The 20,059-nt window shown below is 38.7% G+C and overlaps 1 protein-coding gene and 1 long non-coding RNA gene across 3 annotated transcripts in view; both read right to left on the reverse strand.

Moving 5' to 3' along the window:
- LOC123754352 (protein Loquacious) overlaps positions 1-20,059 on the reverse strand; it is a 60,188-nt gene that overhangs the window by 31,851 nt on the left and 8,278 nt on the right. Inside the window, exons 5-8 of one of the 2 annotated variants that reach the window (XM_045736685.2) lie at positions 18,522-18,585; positions 18,095-18,212; positions 17,874-17,992; positions 174-314 (exon numbers count right to left, since the gene is read on the reverse strand). In XM_045736685.2, the coding sequence (XP_045592641.1) occupies positions 174-314; positions 17,874-17,992; positions 18,095-18,212; positions 18,522-18,585 (442 nt within the window). The remainder of the gene's footprint in view (positions 1-173; positions 315-17,873; positions 17,993-18,094; positions 18,213-18,521; positions 18,586-20,059) is intronic. The other variant, XM_045736687.2, reaches the window with a different exon arrangement.
- On the reverse strand, positions 16,445-17,694 carry LOC138365852 (uncharacterized). The gene is made up of 2 exons (XR_011229051.1): positions 17,556-17,694; positions 16,445-16,618 (listed from the first exon to the last, which is right to left on the reverse strand). It is a non-coding gene; the product is annotated as an uncharacterized lncRNA (long non-coding RNA).

A 20,059-nucleotide genomic window follows, 5' to 3' on the forward strand; every position in this document is an offset into this window, starting at 1 on the left:
GTTTGTTTATTAAAACAATCTTTCAGCTTTAGGTTAAAATACTTTTTCTTTTTACAAAAGTTCAACTGTGTTATAATAAGTAAAATACAAATGTACAAGTGTGTTATTATGTGAACCAACTTCTGCTCCCTTTACCAGCACCATCACACCATAATGAGTTGCACCACTCTCACCTGCAACTCCTGCAGCTTCTTGCCGGGGGACTGCTTTAGGTTCTTGTGGAAGTGACTCACCTTCCGTGAGTCACTGGTAGTCAGGGATAGCACCTTTGAGTCCTTGAGCCCCGAATATCTTGCTGCCAGCTTCTGGGCAATCTGCCAGGGACCAGGGGAGAAGTCGTCTTCGTATTTATTGGTTGACTCGTTGTTGTACATAAATCTCACTATGCTACAGCAAGTAATATTGACATAAAATCTAACAGACTGATAATAATTATATAATGTTTACTAAAGTGTATGATGGTCTGAAAAGATACTCTGATATTCTTTTTGCGTAGATCTAATTAAAATTATTTTAAAAAGAAACATAAAAACTCAAAATTCATCACAATAAACTATATTACAACGTTCTGCACAATCTTTATAACAAAACATTTGCTAATGTAAAAACAAATAACAATAAATTTCCATACTTAAATCCATACCAGAATATAATGCATGTGTAGAGTTGTATTATAATTTGCTAGTTGTTGAGCTTTTCACATAAGTGGAAGATGTGCCAAACTGTAGCTACTGTATTTTACTCCCTTGCAAATCAAAAGTCTATCTCTATAGAATTTAGACATATACTTTGCAGGGCCACCTTGTGATAATTGCCACTTCCTTCATATTATCATTTCCCTTGCCAATCATTATATATGTTCTCCATTCCTCTGACTTTATTTCTCTTTCTTGTGCATTAATTGGATTTAAAAACATGCATTCTACATTTTGTACTTGTGTATGCTTACCATGGCAGTCCTCATTTTTGCCAATATTGGTTTCAATGTAAGAAAGTGGCCACTGTTTCACTTATGAGTAGAACCAAACAAATATGGAATTTGCTGACAAATGTTTTATAAATTCCGACAAGACATAAATATGCAATATGTTTTAGGATCACCATGATAACTCAAGAATGGAAGTTCATCGGGTTCATTAACTCATCAAAAAACATCTTGGAGCAATTACTATATGAAAATTACATGAAGAAGCCACTTTGCACATTTAAAAATGTTAGTGTGTAATCCTTGACTTTATAGAATTTAAACTCTAGGAAAACCCTTATCTTATGTAATGCAACCACCAGTCACATTCTATGTATAGTACAAAACTATGATGGAAGAAGACAATATTTATGATAATCACAGCAATGAATAGCAGTTGGGTCAGTGCCCTACAAATAGTCTAAGCCCCATGCAAATAAAAGAAATGATGGGCTCAGAAATGAATAGAGATTATTTTTGTACCATTAATATTACAAGGTGCTGCATTAAAAAGTGTAACTTTTTTAAACAAGTCCTGTGAGGAAGTCAAAGCAATCACACTCTCATTTGCTATTACGGTATATCCTTCAACAACTTCTGACTCATACAATGCCCTTTCAATATTATTCTCTCTTCATAATCAGTTTATGAGAGGTGAAGGTGGGAGTAAGGCCAGACACAAGGAGCATTGAACTATTTTTTATTTTCTAATAACAGTTTAGCAAGAAGAAATGTAATGCTGAAATTTCCCTTATTCTTTCTGTGTTATTGTGTTTGATGGCTACAGATACTATACACTTTCCTTTAATGTTTTCTTTGAACATGAGTGTGGCATCATTCAATTTTCTGAGGTGTTACTATTGGTTTACAATTTTTAGAAGTTGTACAATTCTATGCTTTTAATACATTATTAAGATATTAAATACTATAGGGCATTGTGTACATCACTGCCATTGTTGAATTATTACTAGTAAGTTTTGCATTTGACAAGGTAAATAATGGTTTTATGATGTTACACAACTCCTCTACAGTATTGGCTTTACTGAAGGTACTGAATGATATTTGCAATTTGGCCTGTGGGAGGGACCGTATTTTGGTTTGGCCCTGATTTGTTCATTCGATTGTTTACTATGTACTCTGGCCGATGTCAGTTCTGTGTCTGTTACTTTCTTGTCTCTTGACATTTTCAGTATGAACCTTTATTTTGCAATCCCAGTACCATGGTGGTGCACTAGTCTTCCAGTTGCTATACAGTATGTTCAAGCCAAGTCAACCACAGGCGTATCCTCGTGTCCATAACCTTCGGAACTTTGCCAATTACAGGTGTCTGGTGGGTACGTGGTGCGTAATTATATGAACAAAGGCATCATGCCAACAAAGGCATGTCTGGGTGTTGGCATTGCAGCTTCAATGACAAAGCCTGGGTCGCTGGAGGCTTTCTGCCATATACTTCCAGCAAAACTCTTCAGATTTGGTGAATTTTAACATGCTTTATTGATTTAACTTCCCCTATGATACTTGAGGTAGAAAGAAACTGAATTCCTCTGTAATTTCTGAATTTTATCCTTTGCATATAGTTTACTCTAAATATATTTCTAGATTAGACTGGGGTCTGTTTAATATTTGTAACTAGCCGTTTTTTCAAAGATCCTTTCATACCCATTTCAATAATGGTTTCTTCTTTTCATTCTTGGCTCTTTTGTAATTCCTGTTGAATTAATTATTTCATCCTTGTGTGTCTTTCTGCAGTTGTAAAAAGATGCCTCTGTTCTAACTCAATTTAATAGTTCACATACATCACATCTATAACACTGATCAATAATTCTTCAAAATTGTCTACATCTGAGATAAAATGAACTGTTTATCATGCAATAGTGGCACACTCTCACAAGACTATTCCACTCACAAAAAAGTAGCAGAACTTAAGAGTATCCACCCTACAGACCCCTCACAAAAGCAACAACCTTCAAATTGCCATAGAGCTGCCACTGAGGTTGGTCGTAGTTTATGCACCTCAAAAGCTGCTTCAGGTTGCAAGTTTCCTCATATGGGCTGGACAAGCAAATGGAATTGATGACAAAACATAGAATTAGTCAAGATTGATTTCATTTGTTTCAGAAGCATTTTAGCTATAGACCAATGCAACCTTTAAATTCAGGAATCCATCCAAGTGAATACAAAGAATTCATGCAAGTTCCCATGGAGTCCTTTTTGTTTAAAGTCTGGTTTCTCTATGATCCTCCATTCTGTAGGTAATTTAATGTCATGCTGAATGTCATATTTAATAATCAGCAAAACATATTTATTGTTTTTATCAAAGACAGGTTTCCTATTTCCTGGTGAATGCATGGCCCAACATTTCTGGAATACTCCATGATCTCTTGGCCTGAGTCATATGTTAATGCTTAAATACCTCCCCAAATAAAGTTTAACAAATCCTTTGTCCTTGCCTCATAAGCTTCCCAGTCTATACGGTAAATGCAAAATTAGTCATCAACTCCCAACAATCCAGTCTGATCTTGATCAGCATTCTGTATTGCATTCCATCAAGTTTCTGTTATGTTCTAGAATTGCTAACCTGGTGGGCTAAATACATTAATGATCAGCAGTTAGCCTGTCTAGATCCAGACTTCCAATTTTGGTTGAAAAATATCCATGTCTAGTGGGCTGTACATCGCACACACAGATCCCAGATAAACATTGGCCCTTTACCAACATTGTCACTTCACCTCTTGATTTCTATACCTTCAATTCCTTCCACAAATTTAACTGCTCCTTGAATACCGCCACTGCATTTAACCCCTGTGCTTAGCACCTTTCATAATGATATTTCTGTGGTGTGTTGAAAATATATTTTTCCCATAACAGTATTTTTTCTTTTGATATTGTTAATTAGCACCCAGGAAGCACAAAAATCCAAGTAAAAAGTCTCTATCTCTTGTAGTTTAGCTGTAGTGGCCTAAAGAATTCTTTTTGTTTTTGTTTTTTGAATAATGAGGAGAGTTGTCTCATGGGAATAACTCTGCAGATTTATTTTTCAATGTTTCTCACTTTATTATTTAGTTTTTCCCTCTAACAAGTTGTATCTTTGTGTCATAGATAGTGTTCATTATGTGTAACTTAAAATATACATATGTACAGATATATGTGTATAAATATATGCACACCATGTATTTATTCATACTAAAATATATATATTATATATATAATCTTAGTATAAATAAATAGATGGTGTGCATATATTTATACATATATTTATAAACATATATCTGTACATATGTATATATATAAAACCTAAAAGGGAGTACCACCTCTGGTGCAAGTGTAGGGACCCAGTCCCAGTGTAAGTGCAAGTGTAGGGACCCAGTCCCAGTGTAAGTGCAAGTGTAGGGACCCAGTCCCAGTGTAAGTGCAAGTGTAGAGACCCAGGGAGCCGGTCGGCCAGCACACTGGACTTGTGATCCTGTGGTCCCGGGTTCGATCCCGGGCACCGGCGAGAAACAATGGGCAGAGTTTCTTTCACCCTATGCCCCTGTCACCTAGCAGTAATATAGGTACCTGGGTGTTAGTCAGCTGTCACGGGATGCTTCCTGGGGGTGGAGGCCTGGTCGAGGACCAGGCCGCGGGGACACTAAAGCCCCGAAATCATCTCAAGATAACCCATAATGTGCTTCCAATAAGTGTAATGTACCCAGGTTACTAGTGCCCAGACACACAAACTAGATGCCTCCACTGTAAGATAACTAGGGGGAAATGCAAGCAATGTATTCTAACAGGTGAACAAAACAAAAATTAAGAGTGCGACACGAGGTAGCAGCACTGCTCAATCATACTGTCTCCTCCCACCGGTTCCCACCCCCACCTTGGCAGCACCACCACCATTGAACAGATATATTCAGCAAAAATGTCTTTGATAAAAACATGCATAGAATGCCACATGAAGGTAGATTACCAACAGAGCTTTCAGTGCCAACTCTGTTCAGCAGCCACACACAGAAAATGTGCCAACATGACTAATAATACAAGGAAAAAATGGTCTCAGTCTCTGTGTACTGGCTCTGCAAAAAGGATGAAATAAATTTCTTCATATCTGAGGCCTGAGTGGGTAGGCCTCAGCTTGTATACAGAAACCATGAGTGGCACACATGGGTTTGGCTCACAGCAGTGTCATGTGACTCGCCCAACGCCGTCACTTGCATTGGAGGAAATAGACAAGTAACTAATGGAAAACGACGTCAATAATCCAGATAGTGATGAGGATTATCCTGATAGTAATACAGACTATACATAAAAATCAGATATCACTGATACAGAGTGAAAATGATGAACCATTGAGCATCTCCAAGGTGAGGCCTAGTCCACTGCCATGGCATCCCCTGTCTATTTCACCATTGCTCCACTATACCATTTCAGCAGCTGTTCCACTTGCTGGCCCTTTATTCCACTCTCCTGATAGTGATAAGTATATGCAAAAATCCGATACAAGTGAGAAAGAATGTGTAATTGATAACCCAATGTCTCAAAGGCTAGGCCTACTCCACCACTGCATCCGTGGTCCACTTTACTACTGCCACAGCATTCCATTAAAGCAACTGTGCTACCTGCAGTTTCTCTTCCCCATGGTCACATAGTGAACATGACCCATGTTGACTAGACCACACACTAGAAGGTGAAGGGACGACGTTGTTTCGGTCCGTCCTGGACCATTCTCAAGTCGATTGTCAGAATGGCACAATCGACTTGAGAATGGTCCAGGACGGACCAAATGTCGTCGTCCCTTCACCTTCTAGTGTGTGATCTGGTCAACATTCTTCAGCCACGTTATTGTGACTCATCGCCTGCAACACGACCCATTTTCTGGCTTTAGTGACCAGGACTCTGATACCATTGGCTATGTTGTGGCTAGTGGGTTTTGTGGTGGTACTAGACGGAGGAGTGCTGGCTCAGTACCAAAACCTGCCAAATGATGCCGTGCAATGTCGCATGGAGAAAATGAGGGAAGATAGGCCTCTACTTCAGGTGTATGTGCCCGACCTGTGCAGATTATTAGAAAAGCTTCATCTCCTACCCAAAGTAGTTTTGTTGGAGGTAGGATTCGTGCCAGTGGTGGTTGTGGAGGTGACACTTCAAGCATCTTGGGTGTACTGTACAGCAGGTGGCATAGCTGATGTGATGGAATGCTGTGGCAGTGGAGTAGAAGACTAGGAATGTAGTGGCAGAATAGGCCTAGCTTTGGAGATTCTCACTGGGTTATTAATTTCACTCTGTCTCACTTATAACAGATTTTTGCATATATTTATCACTATCAGAAGTGTGGGATAACGGCATGGCAAGTGGAATAGCTGCTGTAATTGTATGCTGGAGCAATGGAGGAGTAGATTGGGGATGCCATGGTGGAGTAAGACTTGCTGGAGTAAGATTTGGAGATGCTAATTAGTTCATCATTTTGACTCACTGTATCACTAATATCTGATTTTTGTGTAGTCTTTATCACTATCATGATCAACATCATACTGTATTTCATAAGTTTGTCGTTTATTTCCTTTAATGCGAGTGTCTGCATTGAGCGAGCCACACGATGCTGCCATGAGCCAGATTTATGTGAGCCACTCATGGTTGTCGTACACAAACTGAGGACTACCTGCTCAAATACAGGAGCCCACGATTTTTTTCAAGATGGCGATTTTTTACTGGAGGTCTGAGGCATCGAATGGGTGCCCCGTTAACCACATACGAGTTTCAAATGTTACCCTACACATTAAAACAACACTAGTTGTAATGTGCAGTTGAAGGGTTAGCTATCAAATTTTATGCATCTTATCTATTTGTTCCTATAAATTATTTGTCCCCCCCTCCTATTTTTATTTCACTTAACATCAGTAAATTGTACAAAATTATACTTCAATTTATTCCACTAACTCGGCATCAGGACCAATGACACCTTGCCATTTGTTTATTATACATCTTAATTTATAATTATAATTCTCAGTGTCAGCTAATGATTTTATTATTTTCTTTTATAAATGAATAATGTATTAGAAATATTTGTGAACTAAATCAGCTATATATGCACAACCATACATGTATTATGAATTAAACTTTCTTGAATTTGCATCAAAGTAAATATAAACATCTATGAACAGTTTTAAATTGATATTTTAAATTTGAATCTCAATTAATTCTGCAACTACTGCTGTTATCAGTACAACACTATTGTTATTATGAGTACAGCACTACTTTTACTATTACTACTAAAGTTAACTACTACAGTACTCTTCTCATTACTAGGTTAACTACTGTTACTATTACAGTATTATTATTATTTTATAGTACAGTACTGTACATTCTTCTAAAATGATAGTAGAGAGGAACCTCGGGTGACAAGCAGCCCCATCTATGAGCATTTCAGGTAATGAGCGAGCCACTCGCAGAAAATTTACCTCGATTGACGAGTTTCCACTCAGTTAACGAGAAAACCATATAGTGCTTCCCAGCGTTCCCGCTGGTTCTCAAAATTCTTGGATGCCTCCGACGACAGTGTTGTTGTTTTATCACAGAGGATAAGCATCCCTCTGCTTATCCTTATCAGATGGATGGATAAAGCATTTAGTCAGTCAGGCATTTATAGTCATTCAGACATTTACAGTCAATCAGGCTTTCACAGTCAATAAACAACAAGAGTTTAATGTCAGGCAATCTGCCTCCTGATCGACTAGCTGGTAGCAAGGCCAACATAACATGTGTAATTGCCTAAGTGTAGTTACAGGATGAGAGCTATGCTCGTGGTGTCCCATCTCCCCAGCACTAAACTAACTAAACTAAACTAATTTCCACTATGTGTGGAAGCATCGGAGTGTTTATACAAGAATGCCCGCCTGATTTGGGGGGTGGATTCTCCTTCCACACCGTAACCCCTCTCCTCCTCCCCCCCCCTCCCCATCGTCTCCCTCAAGCCAGCAACGACTCTTCATAAGCTAGAGTACAATTGAAAACAGTAAAACAAAACATTTATAATAATTACATTATAAAATTTCATATTGATGTTTTACGGGGGTGGAACGGATTAATTGTATTTCCATTATTTTAAATGGAGAAATTCATTTCGCAAGACGAGCGTTTCACACGATGAGCTCGGTGCCAGAACGAATAAAATTCCTTAACCGAGGTTCCTCTGTACTTATAGCAACAAACACTCCAGAGAAGACAACTTTGGCAATACAAGGGCAGCAACAAAGGAAGAACATAGGGAAATATGAAAAGCCACCAAGGGCTAAAACCCCAAACGACCCAACTGAACAGAGGAGCTCTTATGGAAGAAGTGTGACCCAGGAACCACTAGAGCAGTCAGGTGACCCTAAACATACCAGGATAAGGACCAACTGCTCAGACCCCTGAAGATGGGGAGCCCCTTTCCCCTTCTCCCCTCCAAAAAGTGGGGGAGTGGGACAAACGACCTCATGTTAGTTTCAAGATATTATGTAGTGTATTTATATAGTTGGGGAAATTCATTAGGAGGGTTGTGAAGCTTCAGCCTCTTTTGAACCCATAAGTGGTTTGTTTTGACTCCCTGACTTTTTAGATGCCCTTCCCTGTGAGATAGCACAATGTCACCACTTCCTGGGCACCTGTGAGAGGAACCCCTAAATTTCTATTTCCCAGAGTCTTTACCATCTGTTCACATAATTTGTACATTGACTGTAAAAGGCACCAAACCAGGAAGGCTATGTAGCACCATCAAATATGCAGAATAATCAGTGGGCTCTAAATATCTCCAAGAATGCCAATATGAGAACAGAAACACATAAGGCGAACGATATCAAAAGCGTCCGATTCTCCAAGAATTTCATCGAGTGACAAGCGACTGCGAGGGACTGTTGGAAAACAAGACACACGCTCGTCCTGGAAGTCAGGACATTCAACAAGGATGTGCACGACCGTAAGAGGGACAATGAAATTTGGACAATTAGGAGCAGGGCGGCGCTCCATTAACACTTTGTGCGGATCAGGACATCGCCTGGAGTCCTGTTTCGCCTACCCGCTTCCGCGATGTGGACACAAAATGATGTCCTGAAAAAAATATTTGTATAAAATTCAATTTTAATCCGATTTACTTTGGGTTTGTTTCAAACTGCGCGCCATGAGGCTCTCTTTCTCACCACTAGGCTGCATGGTACAATAAGTTCATGAAAGGTGTGGACCACTTCGATCAAATGGTACAGTATTACCATTTTACCAGGAAAACTCACAAGTGGACATAAAAGATAACGTTTTATTTCCTGCAAATGGCTTTGCATAATGCCTTTGTTTTGTACAAATACAACACAACTGATCAAAAAAAGCTAACATTGCTACAGTTCCACGAGGTGGCAATTTGGGCCCTATTGTGCTGGGACCCGGAAGATTGGCCTCAAACAGCAACAGTATCTCAACACTTGCGGCACGCTCCAAACATAAATGATGACACAGGTCCTGCCTATGCTGACGCCATGCAAACTCCTGGACCATCTGGTGTGAGGCAGCCCTTGTTCACTTCAACACCTCAAGCTGAAGCAGCAACCGAATCAGAACCCGAGATGTCTGGCACACTGCCATTTGACGAGACGGTTTTGTCAGATGACTCTGACTCTGACTCAAATGTTGAACCTCCAGCGATTCAGTTGATTCTGAAAATCACATGAACTACAAACTGAAACGAGTATTTTGATACCAGAATGAACACTGTATCACATAAACTGCCATAAGTAGACTCGAACCTTCATAGATTTTTTTTGGGTGTAGCGTGTGTCTGCATGAGTGTCCCAAACAGGTTGCAGATGGGTGACTTTAGCCGTTTATACTGGTAATGCAGTGTCCCAAACAGGTTGCAGATGGGTGACTTTAGCCGTTTATACTGGTAATGCAGTGTCCCAAACAGGTTGCAGATGGGTGACTTTAGCCGTTTATACTGGTAATGCTTCCCCCATATCATGTATTATATGCATATGTCTGTTTAGGGAATTTTATTCCGATCAATGTACAACCAAAAATAACTGTGTGCAACAAGTATAAACTTGTCAAACATAACAACAGTAAAAACATTTCGTGTGTTTGACGCTCACTGATATGTTCCAGCGTTGTTTTATATTTGGCGCTATGCTATCTTACGCTTTGTTGATCTTTTTACCTACGGGCTCATAGAACATTCTATTGCGAACACATTGACACAAAAATGAATGACGTACATAGAATAATAATGTCAGGACAGTGAAATAAGTATAAGCTTTCAAAGTGCTGTATCGCACGTGTCGTCCCGTCACCGATACCGGGTAACAGTTTCACCACTTCCCACACTCTTGCGGGTGGGCCGCGACCATTATTCTACGTTTATATTCATATCACCGTGTTGGGAATTTCATTGCGAGTCCATTGATACCAAAATTAACGCTGTAGGACAAGTGTGAAGGTGATAACAATCCCAAGAGTAAAAACATTTTGTTGCTGTTGGGCGCTCACGGCGAGTCATCTTCGTAGTTATTTATTTGGTGCTGGTATCCCTATACGTTTCGTGACTTTTTTTTACTGATGTTCTTCTAGAGAATTTTATTGCGAACACGTTGGTACCAAAATGAAATACGTAGCTCGAGAACTAAGGTCAGGAGAGTAAAAAGAGTATACACATTTTTGTTTTTACGCTTAAGCGACAAGAACGCCGCGCGCACATACCGCTTTTTTTTTACCTTTGCCGGGCGCGCAAAAGTGTTAAGTGACCATGAGTTAAGCATGTATGGCCAATACACAACTTCGCCAGAGCCGCATCCCATCGCCGGTTACGGTGGTAGGAGGGTCATGAGGACACACTACTTTTAAGAGTACACAGTTTACCAGTAACAGAAGACCAACAATCCTGCCAACAGGTAAGGATGGAGGAATGAATAACTGGAGAAAAGTCGGAATAAGGAATACTTTTACTGGAGATGGGATAAGAGCGGACAGCTTCCTTAGCGGCAGAGTCCGCACGCTCATTTAAAGAGAGACCAATATGGCTGGGAACCCAGCAAAACTCAACCTACTTAACACTTTTCTGAGAACTTCACTTGGATTTACGGGCGGTTTAGTTAACACTTTCGCTAATTGGTGACAACAGTGTCGTCACCAATATTCTTACTTATTACGCTGGCGTGCGGCGCTCGGGAGTCACGAGAAAAAATATTTGTATAAAATCCATTTATTATCCGATCAACTTGGGAATAGTTTACAAATGTTTGCCATGAAAATTACGTTTTCTCTAATAGCCGAGCAGCTTATTAAAGAGAACGTTGTGGCAGTGAATTATCGTGGTAAAACAATTGTATAATTGACACGACGAGTATAATCGACGTAGTTTTTATATATGTTGCCGGTCGAACGCATCCTTATGTGACCTTTAATACTTATGTTCTTATAGAACATTCTATTGCGAACACATTGGAACAAAAATGAAATACAGTACATACATCGACAAATAATGTCAGAACAGTGAATTGAATATACACTTTTCAAAGCGAGTTTCGCCGATATGCCGCCGCGGGTAACACTTCGGCCACTTCCCACACTGTTTTGGGTGGGCTACGACATTGAATCTATATTTATATGCATATGTCTGTGTAGAGAATTTTATTGTGATTCCAATGATACCACAATTAGCGATGTAGGACAACTGTAGGCTTTGCAACCATTAAGAGAGTGGAAACATTTTGTTGCTGTTTGGCGCTCTCGGCGAGTGATCTGAATAGTTTTTTTATTTGGTGTTGATAGTCCTTATGCTTTGGCGGCATTTTATAGGGATGTTCTTATAGACAATTTTATTGCGAACACAGTGATACCAAATTTAAATACGTGCGCCTTCAATTATTGTCAGGACAGTCAAAAGAGTGTACACTTTTTCGGACGTACCGCGTAGGCGCGCGAACCGCCGAAAGCATCTAGGGTATGATTTTTTTCTGAACGCGGAGAGCGCGAAAGTGTTAAGCGCTTGTCAGATCACGACATAAATTTACGGTCCGTGTTATAGTGGGTATATACTACTCGATCGACTTGGGGTTTGTATGAATATGTTTGCCATTAAATTTTCGTTTTCTCTAATAGGCACAGTGCCTATTTGAGAAAACGGCAATGTATTGTAACTTAGAGGAGAGACTATTGAGTTGGTGACACAACGAGGGTAATCGCCCACTCCACACACTCTTGTGTTGGCCGCGATCATGATTCTACATTTATATGCATATGTCTGTGTAGAGAATTTTATTCCGAACACTATACAAACAAAAAAACGGTGTGAAACAAGTATAAACTTGAAAAACATGAGCAAAGTAAAAACTTTTTACGCTCACTGGTACAAACACGCGTAAGATTTTATTCGCCGCAAATTTATTTGACGCTCTGTTGGCCAATTCTACCCATGTTCTTATAGAACTTTCTATTGCGAACACATTGCTATAAAAATGAAATACGTAGCTCGAGAAATAATGTCAGGACAGTGAAATAAGTATAAACTTTCAAAGCGCTGCATCACAAGTGTCGTCGCTGTTGAAATCATGGCTAACGCTTCGCCCAGTTCCCACACTCGTGCGGAACATAATTAGACATTGATAGGCATATGTCTGGGTGGGGAATTTTATTGCGAGTTCAGTGATATCAAAATAAGCGCTGTAGGACGACTGAGGCTGGCAACAAATGAAAGAGTATGAACATTTACTTCCTGTTTGGGTGTCACGGCAAGTCATCTTCGTGTTTATTTACTTCGTGGTGGGATAGCAAATGCTTTGGTGACATTTTATGCATATGATCTTGTAGAGAATTTTATTGCCAACGCATTGATACCAAAATGAAAAACGTAGCTCGAGAATTGATGTTAGGAGCGTGAAACGATTATACACTTTTTTGTGTTTACGCTTGAGCGCCAAGAACGGCGCGCGCACAAGGCGCTTTTTTTTTCACGAGTGCCGCGCGCACTAAAGTGTTAAATTTACTGGGAAATAAAAAACAGCCAATGCCGAATCTCGACAACCACTGGATCGAGCAGATTAAAGGACCCGAGAGCCATGAGGGCACTACGAGAGTCAACGACAACTACAAAGGAAGATTGACGAGATTGATGGTGGATGAGCATTAATGATATACAGTATTGGTTTCATTGAGGTTGAATATGTATTTTTTTGGCAATAACTTTTGAGTTATCAAATCCAATGTGCTGTCCAATTTTATTTGTAATGATACCTGCTTTATGGGGTTCTGGGAGTTCTTCTACTCCAAGCCAATATAACATATAATGATAACGCTGCCGCTAAATGTTAAAAAGTGGACTATTAATGCTTATATTTCCTTTACTTATCAGTTTATATGAGGATCTGGCACAAGTTGGCAAGATTTTTGCTTGTTAACATTGTTATGTCTTCACAACATTGAGCCTCTGGGTAGTCAACAGAGCATTATTTGCAAGTGAGCAGTACTGAGGTGGTGAATAGGTATCTATAAAGCCCATGATGGTTTCAGTGTGGTTGTAGCCAACGAGTTTTACAGCTACTGTACTAGTACTTGTGAATTGTCAAATCTCACGAGTATGACCTTTCTCCACAATAATTTATCTTTTCTTGCACATTCCATGCACCTGGGTATCCAAGGCCTTATGTGCACATGTATCTTTTTTCTTGTACTTTGAGCATTCAACAAAACTACTCATAACCAGTTGATGCATTGTATTACCTTGCAGATCCTGACATGGAATCTGTTGCATTATGGTCACAAGTCTACTCTAGGCCTTTTCTCCACTTGTAGCTTCTAGTTACCTCCTCCCGAGTCCATTCTTTCAAATGCCTTTCATGCATTATTATTCTCTATTTTTCTTAGCATTCTAGTAGTTATTTGTCTAACCATTTTTTTAAGCTTATTTACGTCAACCCATCGTGTGCTTACCTAATAGTGTTGTCGGGTAATCTTTACTACCACAGGGAGTGTGTGCTTCCAGGCAGAGAGGAAAAGCTCTTGAACATGCCTCTAACCAACCAGGTATCTGGTGCAACTTGCGAGTACAATTGTGTGCGAAGTATATAAAAGCATATGTTAACTAGATAATTGGGGAATTGTGTACTTTGTATGCACATGGAAATATCAGAACAAATCTTGATAATTAAGTATTTTATGTAACCAGACTATTTATTTTATTTATATATATTTATTTATTTTTGCTGTCATTTATATTTGAATTGTTACACAATTTATTGTATCAAATCTATTTTTTCCACGTATAATTTAATCTGATTAGGAACCAGCAAGACTTGGCCTTATATTCTGAGTTAGTCGGGCATGACCCCACATTTATGAACCAATTAGAAAAGCAACATAAAACTAGGATACATTCAGCCACGTGCTATCTGAACACCTTGGGACTGACTAAATTATTCAATTCTGACTAAATGGATAACATGTGTTTGGATAAGTGGTTAGTCATCCTGAAAAATTAGGGGAAAAAAATTGACAATTTTGTTGAAGTAGTTCAACAGTGTTTTGTTTGTACTTGACAATATATGTTTTAATCTGCTTGTTAACACTGCTCCATCAACTATAATCTTGGTTATTTAGACTGAAAAGGTGGTGGTGGATGATAATGTTAACAGTCCCCGTGGAGTAGTGGCAAGACACTTGCCTGGCGTTTCGCGAGCGCTTTGTCCTGGGTTTGTATCCTGGCCGTATTAGTATTTTCATATTAGGGGCCCGACAGCTAAGTGGACAGTGCTCAAGATTCGTAGTCCTGAGGTTCTGAGTTCGATTCCCGGTGGAGGCGGAAACAAATGGGCAGTTTCTTTCACCCTGATGCCCTGTTCACCTAGCAGTAAATAGGTACCTGGGAGTTAGACAGCTGCTATAGGCTGCTTCCTGAGGATGAGTAACAAAAAGGAGGCCTAGTCAAGGACCCGCCGCTGGGACGCTAAGCCCCGAAATCGAGATAACCTGGCCGGGGAGGATTTACTGGACACAGATCCTTAACTGTAGCCTCTAACCCAACAGTAAAATGGGTACCTGGTTGTTAAACGATTTGGTGAGGTCGTATTCTGGGGAATATTAGGATTAAGGACTTGCCCAAAATGCTATGCAAGCTAGTGGGTGTACAAGAATGCAAGAACTCTTGTATATACAAATGCAAAATATTGCGTTGACTGAAGTGGAGCTTAAATGGTGATTAGGTTACCACAGCAGAATGCATTTCACCATGTACTCTAATGTACCTAATGCCATGGCAGAGTTGAAAACTTCTGAGCCATCCACTAGTGCATGAACACTAAGTGATGCTGTGTACCATCACTGGGCAAACTTGTTCCATCTTTCATGCACATTTTTACTCACACTGCCTGTCCCACCAGTTACCTGAACTTTTTTTTTATCAGAACAAACCCTAATTGGATAACGGGCAATTTTGGATAATAGGCATTCGTAAAGCACGTGGCCGACTATAAATGAAGCACAAAGCTATTGAAATTCAAGATGCAGATCCATGCAAAATTAAAGTGTGTTAAAGGAAAATGAAAATATCTTTGATGGCAGTGTGACAAATCAATTCTAATTTACAAATGAGTAGAATGGGGTGAGGAGGAAATGTGTGTTGTTACTGAATCAGAACATACAGTACTGTACTTAAACAAAAAATTTCACAATCTGTAAAACAGTATATGTTATGTGGGTTAATCTAATTTGTCTATTGTTGAGAATTCTTCAAAATGTATAGATGATTTATCATGTGAATAATGGCACAATACAATTTAAATTTATATATATATTTTTTGTACTGAATAATTGATTTCCTGCTAAGCATCAACATTAGAAAAATACAGTAGTCTAACTTATATAAAAGCAGCTTCAGTTACTGAACATATTTTATCTTCTACAGAATGTAGAATAAAAACAGAATTACTCATAATTGTGCTACTATCCTTTACTGTGAAGACTTTAAAAATTCAAGAAAAACCAACTTGCCAATTTACAGCCAACTGTTAAAGAGTGTATTTGTGTTACTATGTAATACACTGAACAAGACCAAACCTACAGTACGCATTCACCAAACCCTAGACAGAAGAACCAAATTTGCAGTAACTAAACCAGATTCTAGTAGATTACTACTCTTACCACCAACTGCATGCAGGTATTTAAATTCTAACAAATAAATATAATTAATTTATCTCTTATCCTGCTGTATAGCAAGATAACAAATTATTAAATTATACAGTATACTGTACTGTGTGCAGTATACAACTTCATATACTTCACTGGAAGTATTTCTTACAGTGAAGCCTAATAAACCAATATTTTCAAATGTGATTCTATAGCAACCTATTTAATTTAGGTACTGTATATCATACTGAATATAGTGTTTCTCCAAGTCTTAAAATATTATTTTATCAAGATTCATAGAGTAGATTACAATTATATAAATTAATACATCTTTCAAGGATTACCACCAAAATGACAAAGATGAAGCCTCTATTTATTATATGAAATTCTTAAAAAAAAAAAAAATATATTTTTTTTGTACAAGCACAATATTAATATATGTAACAGTTTTAGTAAAGTACTATAAAAATATCATGGAGAAAGCCATACATATGACATTCATAATATAAGGGATTTGTCGAGCAATGAAGAAATCTGCAAAAAAATAGAAAATCAAAATTCTTTTAGACCTTATATATGATGGGCAATATAGTTTCAGATTCCCCATTTTCCAAACAATCTATTACACTATTGTATACATGGTTTATTTATTACTGAACTTTTGAATAAAAAAATTTAAGACTTATGGGTAAAGAAGTTTCCTAATTTGTTCTATAACCATAATAAAATAAACAGTACATGATTTTAATTTAAATCTGAAATGGGTTGTGAGCAAATTGCAAAAATATACAAGATCTACGCAAATAAAATTCAATAAATCTTACAGTGTATGTCAAATATAGACATAACTTCCTATTGTCAGTGACAAGCATTCACAAGCAGTAACAAAGTAAAGCACAAGTACAATATAAGCGAGTCAAAGCCATGCAAAGCACCCAAACATCATGCACCAAGAGCTTCCTCTACTTTAATTTTCTCAAAAGTTTTAACTTCATACACGACTACAATTATTTGAAATATGAGGGAGCCTACGCACAAAGATTTAAATATTTAATTAAGAATACTGTACATGTTCTGATACAACTAGTGATGTCCAGGACAGATAATAATCTAGAATCTTTATACATCTCCTTGGGATACTAGACGAGAATTTCTCCATGATGCCAATGCTACCACACTGTACAGTATGTACAGGTAAATGTTGCCTGTGAAATTTTCCAAAAAATATGAATAAAAACAGAAGCATCAATGGCTGAATGCTGAAAATTACTTCTTAAAACTTTATATTTAAGCCCAATCCATGCAAAGTAGCATGCAAAGCTAGAGATGAATATTTGTATCCCAAGTGTTTGTCAAGAACGATGGAATCCTCAATGATGTCCTCAACTTCAATATCTTCGACACAGCTATTATCACTATCAGATAAAACTTGTCTGTTTAGTTTAGTATTTTCAACATGTCTAATACTTACTTTCTCTTCTACGTCTTCTTCCATCAAGTCTTCTACTATCTCATCTTCAGCATTTTCCAGGGTAAAATTATCCGAGACACTATCAAGAATATGATACTCTAAATCAGACTCGGTGCTCAAAGTCCCGTGTGCACCAGCAACACGTGAGCTCTTAGATATGGAGGAGCCAATAGATACACTTTCTTTGTAAAGATTGTTTGGAAACGTTATTTCATAGGTGAACGTACCACAATTATTGCTGAAACTAGGTAGAGTCTTATTCTTATGCAAATAAGCGTCATGCAAGCCAGCCAAAGCAGATGTTATTTCACCCTTTACCTCATCGTCGTCATCTGCTAGTACATTGACTTGGGTCTGCTCTACAGGTTGGTCCTTCAACCGCTGAGTCATTTTGTATGCTGCCTGTCGTTTTGCGAGCTTCTTACTTTTACCGGTACCTGTTGAAATAATAATTAAATACCATAATGTAATCATATTATTTATAGCTAGAGCACAAAATACAAGACTATACTATTAGACCAAATAATTTGCACACCTACCAATTTCTTTTGTATTGCCGATGGTGCAAGCAATGGAGAAAGTTCGCTCATGAGGGAAACCCTCCTCCGAGGTAAGATCATAAGTGGGAGGGGGCCACCGACGCGCCATGCACAGCTCCTGTAATTTAACATTTAATTATAAAACTGAAGTGCAGGATTTAATTATTCATTGCAATGTTGAAAAAGCTTTCCTTAAACAAAAATTATCTTAAAAGGAAGTCTTGTCTAGCCTAACATTAGCTAGGTAATAATAATGTAAATACAATGTTATTTGTTAGTGAGGCCCATACTTTACATTTTTCTAGCCATATCATTCATAAATATTGTTCTATCCCACACACTCCAGAAATTAAACAGGGCTTTATAGAATATATGGAAATGCTTATTAATATAAAGACAATTTCTGTAAAATGCAAATTTTGCTAACCTGCAAGGATCCAACTGGGTTCCCTGGGATACCATCATCATATGGTGAAACAATCTGAGTGGATCTGAAACGGTAAAAAAAAAAAAATATTATGCTACTATGTATAATGTATAATTTCAGCAAAATTTCCTTCCTAAACATTTTATGGTATAAACAGCGATACTTTTGATTAGTGCCATCACGTGAGAAGTCTTAAATTATCTATATACAGTATTTCATCTCTTCTGCACTGACCAACTCTGTAAAACTCAAAGTAATGCATCACCTCAGCAGCAGCCCATCTTTTCATCCCCTTCACTACCGATCGTTTCACACATAGCAATACTAAAAATCAAAACACTGTTTCCTATGAAGTTTTTCCTTGCAAGTTGAGTACTGTATTACCTAATGTATTAGGCAACAGTATTAGGCATGAAGCACCAATCAACATAGAAAAAAAAGCAAGGAACCACAACCACGAAGAGAAATAATGAAGTGAAAGAAGCAACAGGACACTTCACACCGTTGGCGTCTCGCCTGCATCTTTCGTCGGGCAACAAATCGGCCACCTGCGCATCATACAAATAATGGTAGACCTGCATCAGATCTAAGTATCAAACTCCAGACACAGATCGGAGGACGAGGTTGAACATGCAAGGTACAGTATGTCACCGGGCCAGATCTGCTGAAAGAGGTGGAGTCAAACAAGTGTCCTGGTTCAGATAACAAGCCAGAAGAGCCAGAAACCAAGATTGAGTGAGCCACATATGGGAGAGAAGGGCTACCTGGTCCTAATATGCTTCCAACATGAACAGCACCCAGAGCATCAACTAAACTGAGGCAAAGAGGTAAATGAACCCCAATAAGAGCCTCATGATCAAGAAACGGCTAGATAGGAGGGAAGCTGCTAGTTCCACGTCAACACAAAGAGGATCACCTCTGGGTGACCAAACGTTTTGCAGAACCAACACAAGGCAAGCCAAACCCTGAGAAGCCAGAAGCCAAGCTCCCCAAAGCGTGCAGTCACAAAGATGGACTGACTGAAGCGACCCCCGCATTTCAGTGAATGAACCACAGGAAAGCAGTTGGAATGGAGCCAGAGGATGGAGCCTGGAATATGAACCCTCTGTAAAGCCTGCCACACTGACCCTGGGAAGCCTGGTGTGCACTGGTCAAATCTCCATCCCAGAGCTAAAGCATTAGAAAACACGTCAAGTAGCGTGGGAGGATGGTGCCATGAAACCCAAACCTGAACAGAGGAAGCCGGCAGAGCAAGAGTTGGTGAGGTGCGTGCAGAACCTGAACCCAACAGTAATGATGGTGAAAGGGGCACAACTAGAGGAAGAAATACAACACCTAGAGAAAAAAAACATGCCCAGGAAAATACTATGCAGGCAAAGTTTGCCACAAGAAAAAAAAAAATACAAATTTTCCCATAAGAAATAAGGGAATTGAATTCATTCATTCCCCACCCTCCAAAATATTAACATACAAATACATTTTATACTGAATACAATGTTTTTTTCTAACTACAATGCAGTACCTAAGTTTATCTTACC

Source organism: Procambarus clarkii, chromosome 18, assembly GCF_040958095.1.
Source record: "Procambarus clarkii isolate CNS0578487 chromosome 18, FALCON_Pclarkii_2.0, whole genome shotgun sequence".
Lineage (NCBI taxonomy): Eukaryota > Metazoa > Arthropoda > Malacostraca > Decapoda > Cambaridae > Procambarus > Procambarus clarkii.